This window comes from Phoxinus phoxinus (genome assembly GCF_949152265.1).
Source record: "Phoxinus phoxinus genome assembly, chromosome: 11".
NCBI classification, from domain to species: Eukaryota; Metazoa; Chordata; class Actinopteri; order Cypriniformes; family Leuciscidae; genus Phoxinus; species Phoxinus phoxinus.
The window spans coordinates 27,779,093-27,802,353 of NC_136886.1; the positions used below are offsets into that span (position 1 = coordinate 27,779,093).

Here is a 23,261-nt window from a genome sequence, read left to right on the forward strand (position 1 = left end):
ATTTTTGATAATTATATTGAATTATCACACCAAAACAGACAAAAAAAAAGTTGGTAGGATCTCAAATCTTGAGTAAAACCCTTTAATTTCTTATTAAAATTAACAGAGCACCCCCAAAAATGTACATTTGATAAAAAGGCAAGGCATTTCAGTAATGGCCATTTCAGAAGCTTGATTTTTTTGTTTTTAAATATTTACCTTTCTTTCGTTTCTAACAATATCTACAGAAGCTCTTGGCCATCTGTACACAGTGATTCATTTGCAAAAATCCATCATCTCTTTTAAAGGTCTGTAAAATTGAGACTATTTACACAGATCTGTACACAAATCCAAACATAGCGCCCTCTGTCTTCCTGGATGACTGGTCTGCTTGTTCGCAGATTACCTGAGATTTCAGCGTGAGAACTGCAATCTCCATGTCAGGGCTCGGATGCGCACGCGCGCACACACACACCAACAGACATCCGTCTTCACACATGCATTTTGTTCTGAGTCATGCACACACTATCTTGTATTTTGTTTCAGGAGGAGGAGGCGGTGACAGACCGGTCTCCTCGCCCTGTGATGGCATACACTTAATGCATTCTTCCAAAAGCTCGGGTGCAACAATGCAAAACGACCTGCCTCCATCTCACTCTGTACTTAGCCAAAGAAGTTACATCTGCGTTCTGTCCGTTGCTTAAGCAGCCTCCGTTACAACCACACTATGACACATACACGCACGCACGCGCGCGCGCGCACACACACACACGCTCCAAAGAGTGTTCAAGGAGATTATAAAAGAAAAGTGAAACTAGGGGAAGCTTGAGGAGTTTGAGAAGTTCTGTTGATAAGCTAGTGAAGGACAGTTGGTCCTCCAGGGTAGACGTCACAGAGTCTGCTGGTGTCAGGATTCGCTGAGCTGATGCCGGGGGGGGCGGGACTGAAGAGAGACGGACAGGCGAATGGAATAATCACTGGTGCGATGAGGATGATGTTCTTTCCCTAGAAAACCTGCATGTAAGAAAAATGAAAGCTGAGAAATCTGTGCATGAAGTTGATCAATAGATGCTTTATAGTTGGCCATTAGTTCAAAGTAACCATGCATTGCGGAAGCGGTGGGGGCACCCAGGTTACAAATATGACATACAAAAATACATAGGCTATAGGCGCATACGTATGCACGGTTATTCATAAAAATAAAAATCTCGATTCAAACACGCGTGCCATCTTATTCCTAAAGGATTCCACTGTGTCTATTAAACCTTTGAAATTAGGATCTCACCAGAATATTTAAACCTGCCGTTGACCCAGAGAGACCAGTGGTCATGGAAGCACAAAGTATTGGGAGATTTATTTTTAGTTTGGATATAAATGCGTTGCGGTAGTGATCAAAATTAGTCAATTACCAGTACCTTTGAAACTAATGTTACGCTTGAATTTGTTAAAAAAAATAATAATATTAAATTGAATTTTACTAAATAGAACATTTGGACAGAACCTAAATTGCATGTTATTTTGTTTAGTCGTCTGTTTTGTTTTCAGAATCGTGGGAGAACCGTGATCTCAAGTTATATAAAAAAAAAATTGTCCAGATTATCCAAAATCATAAATTAAGGTTAAAAGAATACGTAATATATATGTAATATAGTTATACTATTAGCAGAAGTATGTACGCATGTACATTATGGATTTGGGACAAATATAATTTTATCTTGTTTTAAAAACGTGACACTTCTAATCCAGTGTGCGAAGTTCTGTTAACCACTTGAGGTATGCCTCTCTAGCCCCCCCCCTGCATTCTTTTGGTATATTCCGCGGTCCATGAAAGCAACCAAGGCTTAGAAGTGCTGATGTGTTTTCAAAACAAAGCAAAACATGATATATAAAGTTTGGAGTTTAAATAAATTAATACGTTAGCAAGGATGCAATCAAACTTATAATTTATAATGTTACTTATAATGTTACAAAAGCTTGATATTTCAAAGAAATGTTGTTCTCTTGACCTTATTATGCATCAAAGTTCAAATCAATGTTTCTACAAAAATATTATACAGCACACAGTTTTCAACATTGATAAGAAGAAATGTTTGAACAACAAATCAGCATATATTCGACTGATTTCTGAAGGATCATGTGACACTGAAGACTGGAGTGATGCTGAAAATTCAGCTTTGCCATCACAGGAATAAATTAAAAAATTATTATTTTTTGGTTGCATTGGCTCTAGAGTAGAAGCATGTCATTGTGATTTGTAATTATACTAAAATGATTACAATTGGAAAGTCTAACAAAACAAAACCCTATCTTGGGAAAAATGTGAGTCACAAGTGTGCATTGCAATCCTTACCGTTGTAGCCTTTGCACAAGTTGGGCGACCATGACATCCGAGATCCCTGGATAAGCCTCCTCAGCGAGAAAGATGGCCTCCCCGAGCTGCTCCAGAACTTCAGGCTTTACCGTCGCCGCTGCAGCCTCTCCTGCCCCTTCCTTCAGCTGAGGACACACACATTACACATGCAGCTGATGCCTTGTCCAAAGCACGTTTATTATACAAGCAGCTTTCTTGGAGTAAACTGCTAGTGACAGCAGTAATGAGAGCTTAACCCATAACTTTACTTTTACAAGCTCAGATCACTGACCATTAGGCAACAAAACTAGGTGCAAGTCATTTTAGATAACAGTATACATCACAATATTGTAGTTTTTGCAGGAAATTCAAACCAATTTTGTTTTACATATTACATTAAATCCCACAGTAATACATATTTCTTTGTAAAAAAAAAAAAAAAAATATTCCCATCAAATTGCAAATGCAAACTATTTTATTAAGTATACTTAACTATATAACGCAAATACATATACCGGTATACTAATATATATATATATATATATATATATATATATATATATATATATATATATATATATATATATATATATATATACACACACACAACTATATAAAGTGAACTGAATACATATATACAGTATGTATCAAATATCCCAATCACCCTGAATTCACCCTTTATATATGTAATTATATAATATCATGTAATATTATATAATTTTACTGATAATCTTATAATAGTATTTTATATTATAACATGATACTGAATAATGTAATACGGTATCACTTTACAATAAAGTTCCATTTGTTAACATGAACTAATAAATGTTTTAGAAAGACTAAAACATTTAACACTTCAGTGTTAATATATCAATATTTACTAATATATTATAAATCTTGTATCTGTTCATATTATTTAATGGACATGAGCGAACATGAACTAACAATGAACCATTGCTCATGGTTAGTTAATGATAGTAAATGCAGTAACTAATATTAACGAATGAGTCAGACCTTATTTTGTTACCTATAATACTATAGTTAATATAAGGGTTTAATTTAGTTAAGCTTATTATATTGTAATAAATAATAAAGTAATATTAGTAACTGAATAATCTTAAGTAAAAACCAAACTGCTCCTTTATTCAGCAAAGCTTTGCAATGCAGTTTGGAGTAATTTGATGATCGTTTTAAATTGTGCTGCACATATTCCGTGATATAGAAATATCTTTACCATTTGACATCTAGTCACATGATATGTCCCATAATATCGCCAACTTTAAAGACTATCTTCTCAGAGTCAAGAGTCCAGTTAAGACTACAGTGCACTGCACTCTTATGAAGAGAATGACAGGAAATGGAAGGATTTGTCCTTGAACGAAGAAGAGGGTGGAACAAATTAGTGTGCAGTCACTTGTCCCTGGGCTTTTTCCCAGCATCCCTCTATTTTCCGCTCTCCGCCTCAAATACCTCATTGCTCCATACTGATTAGTAAGAGGCCTGAGGGAGTGACGGCCACCTTCAAGATATGCTTTTAAGATATAATAAGGCATTCAAGGGACACTTTTAATCTTCATTCTGATATATTTTACATACCAGTGGCGAAGCCATAAATATCAAAGTGAGGGGACCTTTGTGAAATAGGGAAATGGGAGCCTACATAAGGAATAAGGAAACTTTCACAAGAGGAAAAAAAACACACTTTGGTGTCCAAAAATGGTTTTCAACCCCAAATAGGGTTGGACCAGTGCCACCATAGCCAATATGTGACCTCACTATTGGTATTGACAGTTCAACTGTGGCAGTGATGTCACTTCCTACCTCGGTTAAGACTGGAGTGATGACAGTGGACAGACTTTGGGACAGGGGCCTCTTGATGGGTTCCTGTTGAAGCATAAAACATCATGTCACACTGAGATGAACCGTTTACTCAACACAAGTCAGGTGTGGCCTTGAGCTCGGTCTCCTACCTCTTCTCCTGTTAGACTGGCTCCGTTCAGCAGCTTTTTGGGGTCTTTCTCTCGAATGGTGAAGATCCAGTCATCACTGCCAAAGTCCTTCCCACCAGACGCCTGGCCGTCGGGTTCTCTGAGCGGAAAAGAGAAAATAGGAGGGATTCATTTCAAAGGAATAAAAGAAAAGGAAATGAAATAGGATGCATAAGAAAGGCTTAAGATTTTAATAGAGGGCCAAAAACAAGAAGGAGAGCAAAACTACATCGTCTAGATTACAGTTAGCTATTTAATGTGTTTATATTGTGGAAGTTATTCTTCCGTGTTTCACATGGTTTCTACTTCTAATAACTAACCATGCTTAGTCAAGATTCCAAATTTTACACCAAGTTGGGTTAACATTCTTTTATTTTATTTTTTTTACTTTTATTCTTTTATGTTAAAAACATTGATTGGACATGCAACAAGCATGCTGCCTGTTTTAATCCGTTTTCAGTTACCCTTTACTTAAAGACTTTATATATAATGCATTATAAAAGTATTTTTAATGCATTAATTATGCACCTTACAATTATTTGCTAGACCATACAATGCATTATAACCACAGTTATAATACATTATAATACTCATCTATTCATTGAACACAATGAAAGTATAATGCATTATAATGTACATAAACACCTATATAATGCATTATACATAACGGCTTCAAGTAAATTGTTACCCTGTTTACCATCTGTGGAACATGTAAATTTGCTCGGGTCAACCAGTTTGCCTTGAATAAGCTTTAATAAATTAAAAGTAAAAACATGTTTCTGTCACTTCAGCATTTTAACCATTTCTGAAGATGCTGACATGAAACAGAATGTGAATATTTTTTATATTTGAATTAACTCTGGGTTGGATGAAATGTCAATTTTACTCACCATCATCTCCTTCCAAAACTCTCTTTATTTTGTGAAACATAAGAGGATATTTTGTCCATATAATGGAAGTCACTGGGATAAAATTTTATTTTCAATGTTCCACAAAATAAATAAATGCATACCATTATGAAAAGACACGAGGGTGAGTAAATGATTTAACAAAATAATAATTTTGAAGCATATTGTGAAAAGCATTTTAGTAGTGATTTGAGTGTCGTACGAGTCGGACTCATCGGAGCTGGATTCTGCTCGGGACTGTTCGGCCTTCCAGCGCTTGTATTTGTCGATGAGCTCCGTCAGATAGGACGTTTTCTTTGCGTAGCGCACGATTAGCTTGTGTTTCAGCAACTCTTTGGCTGTCGGTCTCTGAGATGAAGACAAAAACAAAACAAAAAAGAGTGAGATTTTGAAATTAAACTTCAATGTTGACGCAGGTACAATTACAGTACATGACTTGATAACCACAAAAAAAAGATCATGACCTGACTAGCAGAAATAGAATAAACCGTTTTGCCAGAAGGTTCAGTGAACCAGACAGGAGGAAATGACCTCTGGGAATCCCCTATGATCATACTCACAAAACTGGGCTCTTTGTTTAGACAGGCCTCGATAAACTCTTTGAGAGGTTTGCAGTAGTTGCCCTCCAGTGTAGGGGGGTTGTTCTTTGGAATGAGGAACAGCACCTTCATGGGGTGTAGATCGGAGTGGGGCGGCTCTCCTTTAGCCAGCTCAATCGCGGTGATGCCCAACGACCAAATATCAGCCTGGAAAAAACGCAAAATGTTTTCATGACCGTTCCCCTTCCACGTGATCTCAGAATGAAGCATGCGGAAAAAACGAACAAGACATTGCACATCAACACCAAATACAGAACCAGACGTCTGAGGCAACGACTGATTTCCAGCTACCAATTCACCATTGACTCGTCTACAGCGACCCTCACCTTTGAGTCATAGGCTGACTGTTTAATGACCTCTGGTGCCATCCAGAAGGGCGTTCCCACAAATGTGTTGCGCTTGATCTGTGTGTCTGTAAGCTGACCGGCCACACCGAAATCTGCCAGCTTCACCTCCCCTTGCTCCGACAACAATACATTTGCAGCTGAAAGAAACAAAGAAGGGAAGGAGGGAAAGTGCGTGTTAGCCTAATGGGAGTGTACCAACAAACAGTGAGATACGTTATCTATGTCAGGGGTTCAAACTGGGGTCAAAGGGGTGCTAGGGGGTCCATGAAGATACAGAGAAATGCATTACAAAATGCATTTGTAGAGGATTAATTTATTTGACTTTTTATTATTATTTTAATATACTATTAATGTGCAAGACATTAATGGAATAAAATCACACTGACCAGATTTGATATTACCATTTCAAAAATGTAAATGTTATTACCAGCACTAGTTTAAGTTAAAAAAAGAAATTGCCATATAGTTTTGTGAAAAAAAAAAAAAAGGTTAACACGTTATTTTAAGGTGCCATTGTTACAGTGTAATTATATATTTTAGTACCAAGTAATATTAAGCAACTACATGTACTTACTATAGGGTTAGGGTAGGATTAGGATTTGGTTGAGGGTTAGTTGCATGTAATTATGCATAATTTACGGTTATTACTATGGTAAGTACATGTAACATATGTAACAAGGACACTGTAAAATAAAGTGTTACCAAAAAAAATTATATGCTGTCATCTTAAAATTAAATATTTTAATAGTAAATTTATTAGTAAATAAAAATATGGGCGATCAAAGACATTTGGAAATCTCTGATATGCACAAGTGCTTCAGACATTTAAAGTCCCCCTGTAGTCAATAATTGTATCCCTTAAAACTCTTCTTTGATCAACAAATCACCCAAAAAAATTCACATGTAAACATTTTTTCCGTTTGCAAAAAAATTCTTCATGCCTTAAAATAGCTTGAATGTAACTCTACACCCTTGCTTCATTTAGTATACGCGAGATCACACGTTGACATGATTGGTTACGAGGTAGTTTGTGACGTCAGAAACACCAGTGATTTCAAACCGCGTTTTTGAGACTGTCTTTGGTTGCAGTTAAGAAGAAAATACTCAGCAGCAATGGTGTTGACATGGGTGCAAATGAGCTTGAATGAGCTTGTGTTAACAAGACCAACGCAAACATTCACATGTTGTCATTGTGACCATTTCTGGCTTTTTTTTTAACGGAGAGACGTTCTAATACTTTCCATTGCAATGCAAAAAAAACTGCCCAACCAATGAGATTCGTAATTTGTCACATGCCCAGAGATGCTGCTGTTACATAAAACCACAAATTGCTAGTGCTCATGAACAGAGTATTCTGCCAAGCGACAGTGAACAGCAGAGGAAGAATCCAGAACTGACTCCCTTGTCTGATAAACACCATAGCAAATTAAAAAAAATCTGCAGTTTAAAAACAAGTAGGGCTGCAACAACGAATCGATAAAATCGATAAAAATCGATTATTAAAATAGTTGGCAACGAATTTCATTATCGATTCGTTGTGTCGCGCGACACGGAGATGTAAAAAAAAAAAGTGTGTAGCCTATTCACGGGTTTCACGTGACGTCACACAGCAGTGTGGCCGCCATTTGTAGGACCGAATCCAAACATGCCGTCTATCTGCTGTAAGCTGCGATAACAGCAAATCTCAAAGAAATGAGAAATTAACGTTTTACAATATCCCCAAAAACCCTGAGCGTCGTCAGAGATGGATTGCTGCTATAAAGAGGGATCACTGCGTGCATAAATATCTTTTTTTACTACTCTACTGGCATTCATATTGTCCGTGACGGGGTGGGACTCCCTTGCCTGAATAAAAAGGATAATATTATTAAGGATTTTGTGCCTGAGGTGGGAAAATATGTTTTTTTTGGAGGATTAACATATCTTTAAAGTTGTAAGTTAAAAAAAAAAGTTTGTTCTTAATGAAAATAATGACCCATGCATTTTCTGTAAAGCTGCTTTGAAACGATATTGTGAAAAGCGCTTTACAAATAAATGAGAATTGAAAATAAAGGTGTCCAAACCTAACAATACAGGAGATGTGCTTTACCGACATTATTACCAATTCAGTTCAGCAATGCAGCGATTACTTGAGTAACGTTAATAACACCCGTCCTGTTATCAAGAACATTTTCTTCATCTCCAGATTATATATTTTGGGATCATTAACCCATCCCGAAGTGAAGTAGAGGTAGGCTTCAGTGCTTTTAAATGCCTTGAGAGCTTCGCCGGTGTATGGAGAGGGATTGTGGACGAGGTAGATATAAACCGGGTGCGATTTGCCGGGGGGGATGCGTGGGATTTCCCCCTTTCTGGTCAATGTATCCCTGCCTGTTTAATTATTTTTATCCCCGGTGGGGATAAATTTATCGTCCCCTCAAAGTGATCAGAGTGCTACTACACTAGTGGCGAGACGGATCACAAAACTTATCACGGATCCGTGGTTTGATTAGTCAATTTTATTTTAAAATGATTACTCACGGCGGTGATCCACTTGTCCGTGCTACACTTCTGTCGCGCTGCACTTCATATATAATGTAAAGACGCGTTTAGACGCGAATTGCTAACACAGATAAGGTATTTTCTATCATTTCACTGTAGCTAATCATCGCGATGTAAAGTTAACGTTATTGCATGATCACAGTTATGTGTGGGGAAAGATAAGCTATTAGAGTAAAAATATTGCGTTAGGCTACTTCATGAGTTATTAAAAAAGATTTTACAATTCCTGCACATGCAGTGATGAAGTTCATGTTCTCATGATTTATTTTTATGAATAAAAATGTTTCAAAACATCCCCCCCTCTGTTTTTTTCACAGATCGCACCATAAATATCAGCAAACGTCAAATCTGGCAAGTTTTTACAAGACTTTAATGGAGTCAGCAGTTCGTTTGGCAGTAAATAAGGATCTATACCTAAAGTATCTATTTGATTTAAGTACCGTTGCTTATCGTCTGCAGTGAGGTGTGCTATTTTAGTGTGCGACATCTTTCCAATCACCAGGGAGATACTACTCAATTTAACTCAAAGGTCCTAAAGATGGCGGCCACAACAAAAAAGTCACGTGACTGAAACCCATGAATATTCTGTGCTATTGTAAGCCCCACAAAAGGGACAAAAACATTATAAAGCATCAAAGTTGTCGTGCACTATATTATATGTGTTCTGAAGCCATTATATAGTATAATGTGAGATAGAAATTAATATTTAAGTCATTAAATTCAAGATCACGTACACTTTTCCCTCCGCTGCGGCTGTCAGTCATTCTCCATCCAGCATCAAACAGCGCGTCGCGTTCGGTACGACGAGTCAACAACACGATGAACAACTCTCTCCAAGATGATTCAATGTTACTATAATTATACTTGATCTGTAGATAAAGGTCTATGGTTTTGCATTAAACAACTTTATCTTGCTGGACTTTATTGCTGTACCTTAACTGCTTTCTACCGGGTGTCTCTCACAACACTGCAGTAGAGTCAGAGCACTATAACTGTTCTTCACGCGCACAGTAACTGACATTTAAAACTGTTAAAAGAAAATGCTCAATAAACTGTTGCATAGATAGATAGATACTGTATAATACACTACGCATCAATATGTCTTTCCTTTGTGATTTGAACTTTTCAATGCGGACTCGACGCGCTGCGCGCTGTGACTCGTGTTGCTTCAAGCGCATCATTCTGCGCTCGGGATGCGCATAAGCGCTTTGTGCCGCACTGTATTGGGGCCTTTCATATCATAATACAGTGACGCAATGAACGATTATTAATAGCCTTTCTAGTTCTGTACTATCATGTTGCTGCCTCATTAAACCGATGTGCTATACATTTAAAACATGTCTCAATTTTATAGTAGGCTATAAAATAATGAATCTTTTTTATTTGTGTTATCTTGTTTTTCATGAATGTATTTTACAACAATACAAAGAGCAATGTGTAACGTTTTACCAAATTTAGTGTTACACTTATTCTAATATTTGTTCCTCACTAAATGTTTTTTCATGTTCAGATTTAATACAATTATTGTGCACTTGTGATTTTTCTAAACTAAATTGTATGCTTAATTATCCACTATTCTAGTTTATAATAGCATTTATGGTCTTTTTTTTTATCGGATTGGTATTGGTATCGGTCGATACTCAGAATTTTTGGTATCGGATCGGATCGGTTCTGAAAAAATGGTATCGGTGCATCCCTATCAAGGAGCGACCCGTTTGTGCACTTTCTGAAGATTTTTTTGCACTGTGAATTTGCACTGTCAGTTCTGTTTTTGAATAAAGGGTTGTTGGGAATGAATGCTTTTTTTTATTTTATTTTTATCCGATTAATCGATTAATCGAAAAAATAATCGACAGATTAATCGATTATTAAAATAATCGTTAGTTGCAGCCCTAAAAACAAGTAAACACTGTTTGACTTCCTTTCTTCTCTGTGACAAGCGGGTGTCAGAAACAGGAAGTTTGGCAGTGCCTTGTGTACCGGACTAAAAGGGATATTCGCTATATTTCTACTTTCCCATAAGCGCCACCTACTGTTGAATAATGAACTTGCATTTTTATTTAGACCATCTGCCGCTTTTCATGCATTAGTCTAAACAGACAAAATCACAAATACAAATACTGGACTGAATATTCGTGTTTTTGACTGCAACAATATGCAAAAAACAGACAACTTCCGTAAACATGAAGCTGTAAAATTATGATAATGTACTTGCTAATAACTATGCGGTGTACCTTATAAACCCAGAAAAAATATTTACAGATTTGTTTAGTAAAGAAACTTGGTACTTTATTTTTATCAGTCCACCAGGACAGTTTCATTTACAGTGTATCTTGAAGTTGCAACTTGAAATTTTGCCCCGCTCTTTCATTTTTCTGTGTAATATGCATAAGATGGCCATGCCGTCTAAGGTCAAGATGACCTCGATTCTTACATCCATACCTTTGATGTCTCTGTGGATCTTCTTCTCAGAGTGTAGATACTCCAGGCCTTTCAAGATCTCTCTCAGGATGGTGGCGATCTGCGTTTCGTCCAGGGCACCAGGCTCCAGCTGAAAGAGAAGAATGATCAAACACAAGCCTAGTCCATCATGACAACAACAAAAAAACATGGGTGTATATATGTTTAAGACTTCAAGTGGACACGTATAAGTGGAAAATCAAGGATAAGACGTTATAAAACAAAGTTGCATTAGGCTCTATTAGGTTTAAGGAAAAAAGTCCTATATCATACCAAATCCAGGGCAGATCCACCGCCTAAATACTCCATAATGATCCATAATTTTGTGTCCTACAGCAAGAGAAAGAGATGGAGAGAGTAATTAGTGAAATTGGCCACCGAAAGGCGAGAAAAATCCATCAACTCCCAAACAAACAACAACAACAACAACTTTTCCAGAGGAGTCTGGGCATTTGCTAGTGAGAGGGTAGATGTGTAATCCTAATCTCTCCTTTAATTTGGGATTAGCTAGACTGAGAGAGAGGGAAGAGTGAAAATTGGGTTACATACCTCCCACCTCACATGATGAGCTTAAAGAGTGAGAGAGCATGAGCCTGTGTGTGTGTGTGTGTGTGTGTGTGTGTGTGTGTGTGTGTGTGTGTGTGTGTGTGTGTGTGTGTGTGTGTGTGTGTGTGTGTGTGTGGACACTGAAAATGAAGAAGCACGCAGAGCGCCTCTTAAAAGTGTACTATTAATTTCTTGCACCTAATGGTTCAGCACAGCTACAAAGTTCTGTGTGTTCTTTCATCTTTCTGTGGCAAATGTGCTTGTGTCTCTCTCTCAGGTATTTTTGCACCAGAAATAATTGACAGTCATCAGTGCACTAATTTTTGGCTCACCATGCCAGTGCTTAAGTGCACAAATATCTTATTGAGAATTCTTTTTTTTTTTGGTACATGCTAAATTTGGTGCATATTTTGCAAGCACTGTTGAGGAAAGAAGTGCTGTCACTTATCCAAGTGACCCGTCTAATGATTTTCACTAGGTGAAAAAAAAAAAAAAAAAAAGAGCAACAAATCTCATAATCTTGCGGTTAATGAGGGATCCAAGCCATATACTGTACATCATCTTTGAAGGTAGCTTGAAATCCATTTTTTCCTCACTTACTCTGAACAATCAGGCTTTTAAACGTTTTGATCATACTTAGTTCTATGATGGCTTGTTACAATATGTGGATGTGCAAAAACAACAGCATAAAACCATATCTCTAGCCACAAACTAGCTATTTGAACAGGAAGTTTTAAAGTGCTGCAAAATTTCATGGTCAAATCCAGTAGCTTGACATTGAAACAAGATCTAGAATTTTAATGTGAGGGCGAAAGATTTCCTCACAGCCGATTTCGCAACGCACTTTTAGGTGACAAAAACTTTTAGGTGACAAAAAGTCTTGAGAATGGGCTGTTTTCACATGGGACAGTAAAAATACACCTAGCAACCACACAAAACATCTAAGAAATCACCCAGGATACCTTGGTAACATCCTAAACCACTCAGAAAACAACTTAGCAATGGACTACCAAACACTGTGAGACTTTATTAACAGTGAGTTTTGTACAGGCAGGAAAAATGTACCAATCTGGTTTAAAATATAGTTATTTAAACACAGGGCCATGCTTGAACCAGTTATTTCACTTCCTGTTCATCGTTACAGATCTTCAAAGTAATAACTGATACTACGGGCTGTTTCTTTCTTCCAAAAATACATGTTGTATATTCCCTCAAGCCGAAATTACAGCTGCTGTCGGTGTTTCTCTCTCTCTTAGGCTAACGGCTTTAAACGCACAACAGAAAGAAGTGTGACTTTAAAGCACTTCCCTGTTCCTTTTAACTTGTTCATGAAGTGAACGCCCATATTTTTGTCTTCCATTTGTGGCACTGGGGCTAATGCTGCCTTCACGAGCTATCGGAATAATCGTAAATACAACTTTCCCAGTTAAAATTTTAACATGAACGCCCTCTCAAGTCGTATATACCACTGGGAAGCTCTGGGATAATGAGATGGGCAGGCCACAAACTTTAAACAGGGGGGAGGGGAGAACCATTGCTGCTGTGATTTGGTATTCTTTATTAGTTTTTTCCCACAACAGCTACATCACCTTGTCTTGTCGTAAAAGTTGTGCATATTCACAAATTTTAATAATCATTTGCAGCGTATTGCATGTTTTACACAGTGAAAATAGCCTGTATTTGACCGTAATTCCAGAATTGTCAGCAAGCTGACTATAGATAGCGTGGTAAATGTTTATATAGGCCCTTTCACACAGCGCATTGATCCCGGGAAATTGCCAGAGTGCCCAACACGATGCCGGCATCAATCCCGGGTTAGGGACCTAGTACCATTGCCGGGATCAGTACCAGAATGCGCCCTGTGTGAACAAAAGCCAGGATCAATGCCGTAAGGGGGGGGTGTCGTAGTGATGACGCATGTACCATCGCGCGACTCTAGAAAGTTTGTGTTCGTCATCAACAAAGAAAGAACGAAAAAAATGTCTGCAAACTGGAACGAAGCAGAGACCAGGAGCTCCTTACTATCCGCGCCGAAGCTGAGAGCGTTCGCCAGCTTTGTGGAACGGTACGCGATGCGGTTAGTGTACATGTTTTCGACGCGTACGTTACACGTCTCAACCTGACGTCACGTGTCTTTACGGGATCTTACCGGGATGTGTGTGAACAGATCCTGGAAAATCACTGGCAGTGTAAATGAACTAAAATCAAACGATCGGGCCAAATGCCGGGTCACATTATCCGTGTATTTTCTGGAATCTCTGTGTGAAAGGGGCTTAAGTTTGTCAATGAAAGGGATGCTAAATATCATTTTGGCTTTAATAAAATGTTCCCAATTAATAAGCAAGAATAAACCTGGTGTCCTACACGATTGTGTTCTTTCCGACAACAAAGCACTTGAATGTGACGAACAAGTTTAATGTTGACAATCACAGCTATAAATGGGGCATCAAAGATTATGAACATAATAGAGCATGCGGTGCTTGAGGAGAGAGAGAGCGAGAGCGAGACAAAGCCTGAAATGGTTGCAAGGCTGATTTAAAGTACACCCACACAAGTTAGTTTTACACTTCACAGTGGGAAGTGGACTGCCGTCTGACAGCACGCCAAATAGTAATAACTAAGGTCATCTGTGTGAGCGGTGTCATATTGATCTGCCTCAATTCTACATCAACCGAGAAAATGTGCACAGAAATGTGGAATGATGGTTATTACTTTCTAACAGCTTTACATTCAACATTTGCCAAGCTCAATCCTATCAAAAGAGAGCTGCAATCTATTTTTTTTTCTTTTTTTCTCAGATTTAGTCAACTACCAAGGTACACTGTGGAACAAAATGTCATCAGCTTCTCATAAATTTGAACATGAACTAATAAAACCAAACCTAAAGACTTTACAAACATTGTGCATCATTCTTCATAAAGAGTTGGCATTTTTTCAAACTAGCAGTAGTAATATGGTTCCAAAAATGCTTTTTACTACACGTTGTAATATAAACATGTAGGTAAAGAAATTTAAATAACTTATGAACCTTTAAGCCCTAAACGTTCATGACAAATGATGTGTGTCTGTGCGGACTTATGCATTGACATCAGCGCATGTTTGCGTCGTACTGAACACTCGTTTAGAAGGGTCGACTGTGTAGGGTGTATGAGCCAAACGGTGCGCGAAAACTCAGCGAACTATACCTGGGCCAAATACACAAAACTTTATTAAAAAGACGAACGTCACTGAAAGTAATGATATCTGCCAGTTCATTGAGTGAGTTAGGGCACTTAGGCCACTTAGGCCAGGGATGTCCCCTGGAGGGCCACTGTCCAGTAGAGTTGAGCTCAAACCCCAAATGAACACGGTTGGTTCACATGAAAATTTGGTAATGTAAAAGCTGTCATGAGGACCGGGGTACCGACCCCGAGACTACCTGTAGGAGGTGGTCTGAGTTCGGTTGCATTGAACTGTGGCGCGATTCGCATTAATGTGAAAGACTAATTTCAGGTGCACTTGTTCAGGAAGTAAAGTAACTTGAATAAATGTAATATAGGTCATTTGTAAAAAAGAGGTAATAGATGCTCAGCTTACATCAAATATATAATTGAAAATATTGAAAATAAGAAAGTTTTTTTTTTAAGAAACTGATACTTTTATTCATAACATTAGAGAGAACAATGACAGCGGTGCAGACCCTGGGGCGCGAGTTTCTTAATAAACTGACCTTTTTTTTTAGATCTAGAGCTTCTCACAGATCTTACTGTCAAATTGTTCCTTTTACTTTAAACCTAGATTCAGCCATCCATAACACTCTTGTCTAATCATTTACTGCCCTGTCTCCAAGTTGCTCATTCTACCACTTTTTCTAATTCGCTAATTTCAGATGAAGCTTTTTCTTTGAAGCTCTGCCAACAAGGCCCACAACCCAGTCTGCTTTTCACCGTTTCAGATGAAACTGGTGTTTGGCATACACTACTGAACAAAGCTGCCAGTTGAGGACCTGAGGGGTGTCTGTTTCTCAAACTAGACACACTGTTGTCCTCTTGCTGCCGTGCATCTGGGCCGTCCACTTCTCTCTGTGCTGTTTAAATCCAGTATGCGGTCTTGATTCAAGACGGTATTCTACACTCACAGATGGAATAGCCTTCATCTCTCAAAAGAACAATAGACTGATGAGTTTCCAGAGGAAGCCGTTTCTTTGAAGCCAAAATTGGACTATGGAAATGTCAGTGTACTGGCATCACTTCAGCAACAGAAAAAAAAGACATTGTGTTGCAAATTCCACACTTCATTAAGTAGCACAGCTGTTTTCAACTGTGGTGAGATAATGAGTACGTAAGTTCTAAAGTACCGAATTAGAATATTAAAATGACTACTTGAGTATGACGTAGCCTCGTTTTCTTATAAAGTAATGGGGCTTTGACATCACAGGTAAAAGCTGAACAGTTGACCCAAAAATAACAATTCTGTCATCAATTGCGCTCTCACATCGTACATGTTAAAGAGCAGCTCAACCATACTTGCCTGGCGATATGTCTTGCATCAAGCTTGCGTCAACCATATTTGATGTGCTCTATTTATGTCAGTTGATCAATGTTTATATGTGAATAAAAGCCTAATTTAAATCTGTTCATCATAAAGCGATCGTGTCTCCCCAGAAGACTTGGATTAAACTGCTTGATTCACATGGATTTCTTTTACGATGTCTTTATGAACTTTATGAAGCGGTAACTATTGGTGGAACATTCATTCTCTCCGGTTTCATTAAAAATATCTTAATTTGCGTTTTAAAGATGAACAAAAGACTTATGGGTTTGGAAAGACATGAGGGCGAGTTTACAGAATTTTTAATTTTTAGTGAACTAACCCTATAATTCTACTTTGGCGAACAGAGCTGTTAATTGTTTTCAAAGACATAAGGCTTGAGACCTGAAAAAAGCCCTGTGGTCCAGACCAAGTAGAATTCAGTTAATGCAGAAGATTTCACTGTGCCTGGCTTTGAGCCGTTTCATCATGGTTCCTGAAGTCATATGGCATGACCTCAGAGCGTCTTGTCGCATATGCAGGGCTACTCACCTTTAAGTAGGAACCGTAGTATTTGGTGACAAAGGGACTGTCGCACTGGCTCAACACTGTGATTTCCTGCTGAATGTCTTCGATCTCATCTTCAGCCTCTTCCAGATCGATGATCTTGATGGCCACCACTTTCTGCGTGCGATTGTCGATGCCCTTGAACACCTCTCCGAACGAACCCTTACCGATTCTCTCAAGCTTGGTGAACAACTCCTCAGGATCTGCTTTTAAATTCTGTAATGAAAAGGAACAAAGACTTTGTTTTGCCTAATGCAGATGTTTAAGGGTAAGAATTCCACACAGAAAAGAGTCTTGGGCCTAGTAAGAGACAAAATTACATAAAGAGGACACACTACTTTTAAATTATTAAAGTAGGTAGTGTTTTCTATTCTGCACCAATCCAAGTAACAAGAGGACAATCATTACCTAAAATTATCTCAATGAATCACTGAAATGGTAATGGTTAAACATACTGCAATGCGACTTCTGAGCGTCTTAAAGGGATAGTTCACCCAAAAATTTTAATTGTCTTAAATTACTCACCCACATATCGTTTCAAACCCGTAAGACTTTCATTCATCTTCGGAACACAAATAAAGATATTTTTAATGAAATCTGAGAGCTTTCTGTCCCTCCATAGACTTGATCGCTTTATATGAAGAACAGACTGAATTTAGGCTTTCATTCACATATAAACATTGATCAGCGAACATAAACAAAAGCTCAACCGAACCTGCTTGACGCACGAGAAACCTCTTGCTGAAGCTTACGAGCTGCGTAACACGCGAGAATGAACTTCATTGGTTCTCACACGTCAAGCGAACATGCTGGATCTTCTATTTACCACAACTGATGTGTGAGTTGATCAATGTTTATATGTGAATAAAGCCTAAACTCAATCTGTTCATCATATAAAGCGATGATGGAGTCCCTTCAGAAAATTTGGACTAAACTGCTCAAAGTGTCAGTTGTGTAGCTGTCTATCGGGGGGTCAGAAACCTCTCAGATTTCATCAAAAAGATCTTCATCTGAGTTCCAAAGATGAACGAAAGTCTTACAGGTTTGGAACGACATGAGGGTGAGTAATTAATGACAGAATTTCCATTTTTGGGTGAACTAACCCTTTAATATGGGCTCTTAACACAGAGTTTGGTTTGACTTTGAAATGCTATGAAGCAAGACCGGAGTATGTTTGAGAACTAAAGCACATCTGGTTGGGACCAAAGTTCCCTGAGGTCTCAGCCATGACCCTGAACATCTCAGACCCCTGAGGCCTTCTTAAAGGAAACACAGAGAGAGCTACAAACAGCGGCGACATTATTAGCATTAGGCAGCTCGCTCCAGAGTCCACTGTGGTTAAACTCAGCAGCACTTGAATAAATAACAACAGCACTAGCAGAGGAACCCTGTTTAGCTCAGACCGTTTTGAGTTCAACTCTTGCACGCTAACTTAAGCCTCCAAAACGTGTTCCAAACACCACCACAGTTTCATCAAGATCATTCAAATGCAAAACAAAATAAACCATGCTAGACTATCCGTCGATGTGACCTGAATTTAAGACAATCCTGAACTGCTGCCGTGCACATCCTCTGAGCTCGCAAAAATTCACGACCTTAAAATCCTCCAAATCTTTTTCGCTAACATAAGCTCTAAACCTACCGAACGCCACAGAACACAACAGCAGAACAGCTTGTCCAGCGCTGTATCAGAGGCGCTGCGGGAGGTACACGCAGGCAGGATTTCATGGGGACCTCATAAAAGTGTGAAATCCAGTTAAATGGATGACGACAGAGCCGATCTTCCACAGCATTAGTGCTCCAAACATTCAAGATGAAAGGGAGCAGATTGTGCCCACAGCCTAAAGGACATTATTCTAATGCCTCATACCTCAGGGTACCGTGAATTATCAAGGAAATCTGTTTAGGGAAATCTTTACCATGATGTGATAGAAGGCTGAAAGCACTGACTACCTCTAGCAAAGGTTTAAAGTGACTGAAGATGCGTTTTCCATTTCATTTCATTTTCCAATTCAACATTGGTTTAAATTAGATTACCGTAAGTGGTTTCGCTACAGGAACAAATTTTACATCTTGACCCAATACAATACCAAATAATATCCTTAAAATCAAACATTAAATAGAATAATTCCCAATAATATGTCAAATTATCAACACAACATAAGTTGTGTAGATACATTGACAATTCCGTTTCTAAATATATCTTGAAATTCTATGGTTATTTATTATTATTAAATCCACATTCATCATTCAAAAGCGTGTGATTTTTTGGAAAGACATTAATACTTTTGTTCAGCAAGGGCATATTAAATTGATCAAAGGTTACAATAAAGACATTTATGATGTTACAAAATATATTATTTAAAAATAAATGCTGTTCTTTTGAGCTTTCTATTCATCAAAGAATATATACAAAAATATATACAGTTTATATCACGATTTATTTCCACAAAAATATTAAGCAGCACAACTGTTGTCAACATTGATGATAATAAGAAGTGTTTCTTGAGCATCAAATCAGCATATTATAATTATTTCTGAAGGATGATGACACTGAAGACTGGAGTACTGCTGAAAATTCAGCTTTGCCATTACAGGAATAAATTAAATTTTAATATATATTAAAACTGAAAACGGTTATTAAAAATTGCAATAATATTTTACAACATTACAGTTTTTACTGTATCTTTTAACAAATAAACGCAGTCTTGGAGAGCATAGACTTCTTTAAAAAAACGTTGACAACCTGTCCATGTTCGCATCTACCTAATTTGGCTAGACTCTACCAAGGGAATTTACAACAAAATGCCACAGATTTTAATTGGGCACATGACTTTCTGTTTTTCATACACATTTGTCAGCGTTTGAACCTATCAGAACAAACCTGCTGCAACACACCAGCTGAGAACCACTGTTTTATACAACACAGATCAACCAATTCCAGCACAATGAAAGACAGAAGAAGAGGCCAGTGAACAGTAGTCCCTGCGATAAACAACGCATTTTGACAAGCATCTTGGAGAACGATTGCCAATCTGTGCTCGGTCAACTAGTGATGCCATCCTATGAACAAAAACCTTGGACACACACACAAATTGATTTTCTCAGACACAGATCATTTTCGCACATCTTTCCACAAAGCGCACACACACCCACAGAGGAGCCCTTTAATGCATCACTCAGAGATTCATTAGCTGTCATCTACACATCCCATCATGGAGATGATGAAGGCTTTGCTCCCTGATTCAGCCCTAATGCTGATTGCTCGCCTACACTCCCAGCTGATCTCCGTAATCCTGATCCCGATGCACGCTGACAGGTGTAACAGCCAGCAAATTCTTTTAGAAGGCCACGTCATCCCTTGGCTCCCATCTGTGTTTGTGTTTTAGGGAGCTGGAAACTCCATATGAGGTGTGTTACTGTCAGGTGAGAGCATGCAGGAGTCAGAAATCGTCCTAATGGATGACCACCACAATTCCTCTGTGACCCATTAGGAAATACTAGATAATGAACGCCTATTCCATCACTATGCTTTCAGATTTGTTGAGTTGTTGCCCTCCCTGTGGCAGTCTGTGACCTCCTACAAAATTTAAGGTTTCCTATTCACAACAAACTGACTCTCTTTGGAGGGTCTCCTTAAAAAGAAGGAGGTTCTCAGGCAACAATGGCTTCTTGCATCCTCAACCTAAATGAACGATAAGCCATTCCAACTATACTTGGGATGGCAGATTGCGCTCCCGTCCTGAGGGCAGACCAGTCATATGGCCCAGCATGAATAGAGAACCAACCAAGTGACCCAGTTATGATGGTTAGCCTACTCTCTGGAGACATCTCTCCATCCCTCATCGCCCTCTTTCCTTTTGTTTCTACCCTTCCACTTCACGTTTTCCTTCTTTTTTTGGGGCGATCTTTGTGTTCAGAAGAACAGAATGACTCTGAAATAAGGGTTCTTCACTGTCCCACTTCATATAGGCCTATGATCTTGGTTCAATTCAGTTTCATAAAGGATGTCCCAGAAAGGTTGTGGTGGTGCTAATGCTCTCTAGATGACTAGAGCATCAACATTTTAATATTTAATGGAGATGCTTTCTAAATTGTTGTCATCCAAGGCAAGCTTAGTTGATGAAGGACTTAAAGCCTCTTCTGTTAAGCATCACAGTTGTTGTGCTTTCCATAAATATCTGAAATATAGTAAACCAAACCTAATCAGGCCACCTCCAGTCAACTACTACAGGGGTTTTTAAACACCAAGGGTGTTAAATATAAATAATAACAGTACAGCATCCGTATATGATATATACATAGGCCTATAGTGCTCTCAAACAGATTAATCACGTCTAACATAATATATATAGATGTGTGTGTGTGTGTGTGTGTATATATATATAAATAAATGTACACACCTATCCATTATATAAACCAACTTTTGTTAAACGCGATTAATCGATTTGATTATGCCTTTTACATTTTAGGATGGGGTCCCTCTCCCTCATTGATGATCACATTTGGGGAACTCTGGCATTGACTGAAAACATCTGAACTACTACAGGAGTGGCCTGGCCAGCCTATCACCTAATCTTGCATGCACAAATCAATGAGACCACATCATTCATAGAAAACACACACACATTGCATAACACAAGTTTAGGCTCAACACTATTAGCACATTAGACAAAGAGGCAGTCAGATTTTTGTTCTTCAGCAACTTATCAGCGAATAGAAACTCTTACTCCGATAAAAGTGAGGGGCAAAGTGTGGTTTAAAACCCTTAATATGTCCTAAAGACTATAAAGAATGCTGTGTGTATCTTACCTGCATCCCAGGCAGACTGCCCTGCACTGGAGAATGAGCCATGGCGTCACTTTAACCACTAAAACTGGCCAACAAGTCAACAAAAAAAACACTGTTTCCGGACAAAATACTGCTAATGCACCCCTGGACCCCGTTCGCCAGAGTTTTAATGCGGTCTTAGATATTTAAGAGCTGGGTAATGGAGTAAAGAGCATCCACGGGTGGACAGAAAGTGCATTTGAAAGATGACTGGCGTGAAAACCTCTCCTCCACTTCCGCAGCTTTAATGAGAACTGCTGCTCTTCATCGCGGAAATCACCGCAAACACCAAACGGACCAGCGTTGATCGGACTGATCCGGAACTTTCAGTCGATGTGGCGGCCGATGTGATATTGAAACGTTCTTGTGATGCCTCCTGGAGTGGGTTTTGGAGGTTCATGCAGGCCAGAACGCTCGTCAAGAGTTGATGGTCCTCTTTGCGCAAACGGATTTCCAAAACATAGCGCAAAAACATGCGCGCGTTTGCGTAAAAATGCCCCGGTTTCGGCTCCTAAAACAGATGCACGGAACATGAACTATATCGCTGAGTGATCGAGGGGATGGGTGGTGAAAATCCCGACTGGTTTGACCTGAAGAAATGATGTTGACATCCTCACTTCACTTCCCAGCTGGCCGCCATCTTGTCCGTGCTGTCATCTGGACATCAGGGCGGACCCGGCCGCGTGAGGCCCCGCCCCCGGCAACAAAGGGGAGGAGTTTATAACTACAATCCTATGGCAAAGAGTGCATGCAATCAACACTGTATTGAAATTCATACCCATACATTCCTTGTTTTTGTTTTTCCTTTAGATTATTGTCAGGAAGGTTCGCTCCCCCCCCCCCCCCCCCCCACACCCATTCATCTTGTTTTCTACTTTAAAAAATATTTTATCCTTTTTTACTGCTGTCTGTATGTATTTTTTATTTTATTTTTTAGTGTTGTTGTGATTATGCATTGGTTTCAATGCAAATCTATTGATTAACATTTTATTTAGGCTATTTTCCTTTAAATCTAATTTAGTTTTTTGAAAAATCAAATTATAGGCCTATTATTCAACATTGCTCAAAAAGACTGTTGGTACTCTGATTCTGAAGAATCAGAAAATATTGTTCTTTTTTGCCAGCTTCACATTGCCATCTAGCGACACCTTTTGGTCACAGCAGAAAATTAAAGGTGCAACTATCTCTATTACCACTAGATGTCGACCGAGGCTTAATTTTAAATGGCCACCGGTATCTCCACATAGTAGCTGTGATTATTTTGAGCTCATCATTGAGGCCAAAGACACAAACTATAAAACCATTGAAATCATAATGACATTTTTTTTTCTTCAAATAGTCATACGTGTGCATTCCTCATTGTGAACAGACTTTGCTCTTTTACGGTTCGATTCTATGACTGATTCTGCATTAACACGTGAGAGGCCGTAAACTTTCCTTTCCTCCCTAATTTCAGAATATTATTTGCTTTGCATAAAAGCTCAACTGTATGCCAGCTCACTTTGTCCGAGTCCATAAGCTTGTCAGTTCAACTCTTTATCTCCAGAATCTCTATTTACTGGAATGCTCGGCTGAGCTTCACCTCCTGAGGCATCAGATATTCTTCAACCGGGCCTTATGCTGAGAATAAAAACCTC

General features: G+C 38.6%; 1 protein-coding gene across 2 annotated transcripts; it reads right to left on the reverse strand.

Moving 5' to 3' along the window:
• Positions 1-63: 63 nt before the first annotated feature.
• Positions 64-22,329, reverse strand: stk24b (serine/threonine kinase 24b; the record flags this gene model as incomplete). Of its 2 annotated transcripts, XM_079627246.1 has the most annotated exons (11): positions 21,607-22,329; positions 16,780-17,010; positions 11,446-11,502; positions 11,155-11,263; positions 6,151-6,308; positions 5,786-5,971; positions 5,428-5,573; positions 4,300-4,417; positions 4,151-4,213; positions 2,330-2,475; positions 64-993 (listed from the first exon to the last, which is right to left on the reverse strand). In XM_079627246.1, the coding sequence occupies exons 1-11, from the start codon at positions 21,646-21,648 to the stop codon at positions 954-956; spliced, it is 1,296 nt and encodes a 431-aa protein (XP_079483372.1). In that variant the 5' UTR covers positions 21,649-22,329. The 2 variants fall into 2 exon arrangements, with proteins under 2 accessions (XP_079483372.1, XP_079483373.1); XM_079627247.1 differs by lacking the exon at positions 64-993 and having other exon boundaries at positions 2,326-2,475; positions 21,607-22,290.
• Between the last annotated feature and the right edge of the window lie 932 nt (positions 22,330-23,261).